The 5,083-nt window shown below is 41.7% G+C and overlaps 2 protein-coding genes across 3 annotated transcripts in view; both read right to left on the reverse strand.

Annotated features, from left to right (window-relative positions):
• Positions 1-4,414, reverse strand: part of LOC104838758 (nucleoside diphosphate kinase) — a 6,762-nt gene extending 2,348 nt beyond the window's left edge. Inside the window, exon 1 of the mRNA XM_010578690.1 lies at positions 4,333-4,414. The gene's annotated coding sequence lies outside the window, so the exon portion shown is untranslated. The remainder of the gene's footprint in view (positions 1-4,332) is intronic.
• Positions 2,332-4,887, reverse strand: LOC104838756 (nucleoside diphosphate kinase-like). 2 transcript variants are annotated; one of them, XM_010578688.1, is made up of 4 exons: positions 4,287-4,887; positions 3,651-3,752; positions 2,798-2,910; positions 2,332-2,449 (listed from the first exon to the last, which is right to left on the reverse strand). In XM_010578688.1, exons 1-4 carry the CDS (start codon positions 4,413-4,415, stop codon positions 2,332-2,334), a joined length of 462 nt encoding a protein of 153 aa, XP_010576990.1. In that variant the 5' UTR covers positions 4,416-4,887. The 2 variants fall into 2 exon arrangements, with proteins under 2 accessions (XP_010576990.1, XP_010576991.1); XM_010578689.1 differs by lacking the exon at positions 2,798-2,910 and having other exon boundaries at positions 2,429-2,449.
• Positions 4,888-5,083: the final 196 nt, after the last annotated feature.

Here is a 5,083-nt window from a genome sequence, read left to right on the forward strand (position 1 = left end):
CGGCTGGCAGGCGGCCCGGGGGCAGCTGCCCGCCGGGCTGCGCCCAAGGGCCGGCGGCACCTGTCGCCGTCGCCTCCTCGGAGGGTTCTTAACTTTCAGCTGCAGCGACGGGGCCGTAAGCCTTTTCCCCAGTGAAAAGATCGGGCAGGTTTAACTAGACTAAACCAGTTTTTATTAAGAGGGACTCGCTTTGCTATTTCCAGAGAGATGCCCGCCCTCTGCTCGCTAACGTTGCTACTGCCAGCCTCGCTTAACCGAAGCGGCACGCCTTACAGCTGCCTGAAATTCTGTTTCGCACAGAAAAGCAACTTAGGATCTGTAAAAGCCAGCGAGGTCATCAGTGATCTGGTTGGCACAGGGGAAGATGAAGCCACAAAGTGTCAAAGCGCAGGTGTAAAACTCCACAGTCCCAGGACACGGGTCATAACAAGAATTAGGAAGAGTGTTGTTCCTTCTTATTACATTTACTGCTTGGCCCTTGACTAATGTACAAAACGCCTTTCCTCCCCCAGAGCTAGTTATAATCATATACCATCACTGCAGCTGTAATATTAATTAAATACCCTTTGCAGTACTTATGCAGTCTCTTACTAACGAGCCACTTGCCATTAGTGAAACTGGACATGCTCAGTCAGACCTCTCAGATGTGCGTTCCTCTGAGAGATGGCTGACCTCCACCTTCTCTCAGTCTCGCTGCATTAGAAATACTAACCAGGAGCTTTCTGCCAACCCCCACATCTCTAGATAACCCAGATTTCTCTATTTTGTAGTAAGCAAATCAAGATAAAGAAACCTAGAAAGTAATCCTTCGAGCAAAAATGGAACTGGAGACATCTCATGCACAGGTTTGTCACATGTTCCCTTTTCTCTAACAACCTTTAACTTAATTATTTATCTTCTATAACACTGAAGACTTTCAGAAGAGAAGCTAACAACCTCATCTACAGTTTGATAGTTAGGGAATTTGTTCCCTCTCTTTAGATTCATTAATTAGATCTAAGACAACATAATGAAAATTTCCTTTTATTTCACCCAAGAAAGAGCAAAGGTTGTTTCATTTTGTACCATCTCTTTTTAGGAGTTGGGTATCTTCAAAAAGTACCGTAAGCATGGAATTGAGCATTCATTGCACAGTTTAGTATTTGAAACAAGAACTCACTGTAGGAAAAAAATCTAGGTGTTGGAACAACTAATTTCGTGAAACTCTTGCTTTTACCAAATACAATGTTGCAGGGAAATAAATACATAATATTGACCCCAATACATTTCTTGTTCCCCGTCCAGTACAGCTAGTGAATATTCGTTATTCAGATTTCTGCAAGAGGCTGATAGTTTTCTCTGACATAAGCAGACACCTCTACTGAAATACATTTAGCATTATTATGGCTGTATTTCTTTACATGATTAAATAAATTTAAAAAAATAATGCTAGAGACACTTCTGAAATACCTTATCCAAGAACAGCTTGCTTTGGAGTTCCAACTGTTAAGGAAAGAACGCAAATAAGAACATAGCTAAATTATCAGCTCTTCAGACAGTAAAGCAAATGTCACTCTGTTGTTGCTCTGTGCAATGCCAGAGGACTGCTACACTCAAGTGGCTGAAGGTAGATCTCCCTCATCCATCCTCACATTAATCTTCTTTTCACATAAAAGGGCATTTCAGAAAGCCTGGCCTATTAATCCTTCCTTAAAATGCTAAATACATCCTGTGTGGGGGAAAAAAAAAAAAAAAAAAGGCAAGTTGAAACAGTGTCATCTAGAGGAAAGTTCTCATTTTAATCAAAGCTATGCTCTGTGTACAGGCACAGCACATTCTGGAGATAGAAATAAATAAGCTTTTTTTTCTGCAGCCATTTTGGGCATGGGGATTTACCTGATAGCAAGTTCAGTCCTCAACATTTGGGCACACTATCAATATATTTACATATCACCAGTTGTCCCCTTACATTTTAACATAATCAACCTTTGACACTGAGCCATTTGCATAATTACTAACCAAATAAATTTTTACCAATTTTCTTTTTCTGTTTACCAAACTATCCCCTTTGACTACAAAGTGCTTCAGGAAAATGTGTGTTATATGCTCTGTGTTTTAATCTCCTATCTCTCACCCCCAGAAGCAGCTTTTTGAAAGTACAATTCCATCTATAACTTGACAGTTTTTTAACCAAAGCAGCAGCAAATGCTGACTATATTTAATATTCACAACAGAGCAATTTCACAGATTTCTAAGACATGTTTCTATCGGTTTATATGAAGGGCTTCGAAACAGCTAGAGGCTAGCAGCTGCTTACAGACAGTAAGGATATCAGAAGGTAGAGGCTCAGTTTTACTCATAGATCCATTCATGAGCACAGCTTCTGTAATCAACCAGTTCTTCAGGAGTGAACCATAAATTGATCTCTGTCTCAGCACTTTCCACAGAATCACTTCCATGAATGATGTTCCTAGGAAAAGAAAAGGTGGATATAAAAGTAATATAATCCTCAAACTCAAAGCAAAGCAAGCACTCTTTTTTTTTTTTTTTTTTTTAGTGGTCTCCATTATGGAGAGAAGTTGTAAGTAATTGTAAATTAGTAATAGGCATAGAGTATGCAGTCCCAGCTTTGCTCATCGTTTTTGTCAATGGGGAAGACCACAACTCAATTTCCATCTTTAGATCGTAACATTACATGGGCACAGGGAGTGGCAGCTCCGTGCTTAAGGTAGAGAAGGATGGAGCACAGTTTCTACATATATCATGACATAGCACTGGACATTTAGCATCTTTAGATATCAACAGTTTCAAAGTATACCTTCCAACTTGAACACAGAGGTCACCACGAATAGTGCCAGGCTTGGAATCAAATGGGTTAGTTTCCCCCAGCATCACTCTGCCAGTCTTAACCACATTAAGTCCTTCCCACACCTTAAAAAAAAAAAAAAAAAAAAATCCATCGAGATTATTCAATCTTAGCAGTAGGTAAAGTAGCAATCATTACACAATGCTGTCCATCATGGCACAAATCACCACCCAAATATTCGTAATAGCAAGACATATTTTATCTCCAGTTTTTCTGTCAGATTCTTGAAGCATCTGCTGAAGTGCTCCCCTTCTCCACAATACCTTTCCTCACCCAGGATTGGAAGAGAACAATTTTAAATCTCAATTTGGTAAACAGCCTTACAAAGCCGTCTGCTCATTGAAGATCTAGACCTCCAGCTCAACTATTTTACAAACACACTATCAAGGAAAAAGAAAGAGAAAATCCCTTCTAATGAACCTAGACTAAAAAAGATTTTCAAAGTTACTATTGCTTAGTAGTATAGTAAAAATATTCCACCATCTTTTTTCAGCTTGCTTAATACATGGCATTTCATTGTTGGGATTTTTTGTGCAGGTTTACTGTTTCTCAGGGTCCCAGCTTTGGTTCCCCCTTTACCCCTGCCCTCTTCTTCAACATACTGACTCAAAGAAGAGAAAGATTATGAAAAAAAGATTAAAGAAGAAGGAGTGAACAGCACATCTTCCTAATTACAGTATTTGAATCTAGGTTTTTAAGTACTTTTAAAAGTAAATTAGAATTCAATAGGTAACACAATCTTATTGCACGTAAGACAATTAAACAGTATGTTTTTCTTAGCTGAGCTTCATTCTGAAGAACTCACCATAGCTACAACAGGTCCAGAATGCATGTACTGCACCAGACCATCATAGAACGGCCGGTCTTTTAGGTCAATGTAGTGTTCTCTCAGAAGGTCTTCAGAGGCCTGCATTAAAAACCAACCAACCAACCAAAAAAAGCTTACTGTAAGAACTTAAGAGCATATTGAAATCACATAGATTAACCACAGAGCACTATTAATCCTAAAACTTGCACGCAATTGAAAATTCAGCATTTCTAGCATCTTCCTAGAGTACTTTTGGTTGATATGAATTTGAACCGTTTGCTTTAACCACAGCTGAACTTAGAAAAGTATCTTTTACCAATATAGACGGCTTATGGGACCTGGCATTTCTTGAAGATATTCAGAGATGTTTATTAGGTATAAGATGCACCTAAAAGAATATTCTTTTCAGACTAAGGACATCAGGTTACTAAAATTAGCGTGCTTAGCATGTCTAAAGCATTTAGCCAGAGCTGGAGATTGGAACTTTTCCAAAAATACCCCAAATATTCAAAGACTTCTCAAAATTTCAGGTTTAATTGTTCTGAAGACTACATTTGTCATTATAGCGCGCTGCTCTATTTCAAGGCTGCAGTCTATATGAAAAAGGAGATGCACAAATTAAGGAAAGCTTACATGTATTAATTTCATGGCGACCAGTTTGAATCCTTTCTGTTCGAACCGCTTGATGATTTCTCCCACCAGTCCCCGCTGGACTCCGTCAGGCTTGATGGCGATGAACGTGCGCTCAGAGATAGAAGCCATCGTTCTACGCGGGAAGGAAATAAGAGTTGTTATTCCAGGACCAGCAGGCAAGTACAATCACAGCCCCGCATCGCGTGTACTAGCAGCTATTATTTAATTAAAGCGGCTACCTCTGAAGGTCAGTAACGCATGATCTGCACTGATTTGATAATTCAATCACTGGACGCGGGTGTTCACAAGTAAGTTTAAAACGATAACAGCGTACCACATACAGAGACGAGCAATTAGCAGATATTAAAATCAGAAAAGCTGTAAGCGGAATGGAAGGTAAAGACCGTCACAGATACGTCTCCCAGTGCCGCGTGGGAGGCTGCTGCCTGCAATTCGGGGCAAAAGAGGTTGAATACATCCACGTGCGTCGTTTTCATCTGTAAACCAGCATTATCGGTCGGTTGCTTTCCAACACCGCTCTGCTGCAAGCGGGTACGAGCCCGCACCTTCGCCTGCAGGTAGCGTACGGAGGGGGGGGAACCCGGCCCCCGCACCAGCCGCTGCCGTTTCAGTATTGCAGAAAAGCGCCGAAACCGGCCGCCCTTCGGCCCCCGCCCGCCGTCAGGCGGGTCGAGGCCGGGAGGCCCTTCCCCGCGGAACCGGGCGCGGGGGGTGGTGCCCGGGCCGGGGCCGGCTCCTGCCCCCCAGCAGCACCCCGCTCCCTCCCTGCCGCCGCC

Source organism: Haliaeetus leucocephalus, unplaced genomic scaffold, assembly GCF_000737465.1.
Source record: "Haliaeetus leucocephalus isolate CR32 unplaced genomic scaffold, Haliaeetus_leucocephalus-4.0 Scaffold646, whole genome shotgun sequence".
In the NCBI taxonomy this organism is placed as follows: domain Eukaryota; kingdom Metazoa; phylum Chordata; class Aves; order Accipitriformes; family Accipitridae; genus Haliaeetus; species Haliaeetus leucocephalus.

What these genes read in the sequence shown, in the direction of transcription:
- LOC104838756 (XM_010578688.1), bottom strand. Translation starts at nt 4,415, where the DNA reads ATGGCTTCTATCTCTGAGCGCACGTTCATCGCCATCAAGCCTGACGGA. An exon ending in TCGCCATGAAATTAATACAT is followed by an intron (nt 3,753 to 4,286) that starts GTAAGCTTTCCT and finishes TTTTTAATGCAG; the next exon opens with GCCTCTGAAGACCTTCTGAG. An exon ending in CTCTGTGTTCAAGTTGGAAG is followed by an intron (nt 2,450 to 2,797) that starts GTATACTTTGAA and finishes TTCTTTTCCTAG; the next exon opens with GAACATCATTCATGGAAGTG.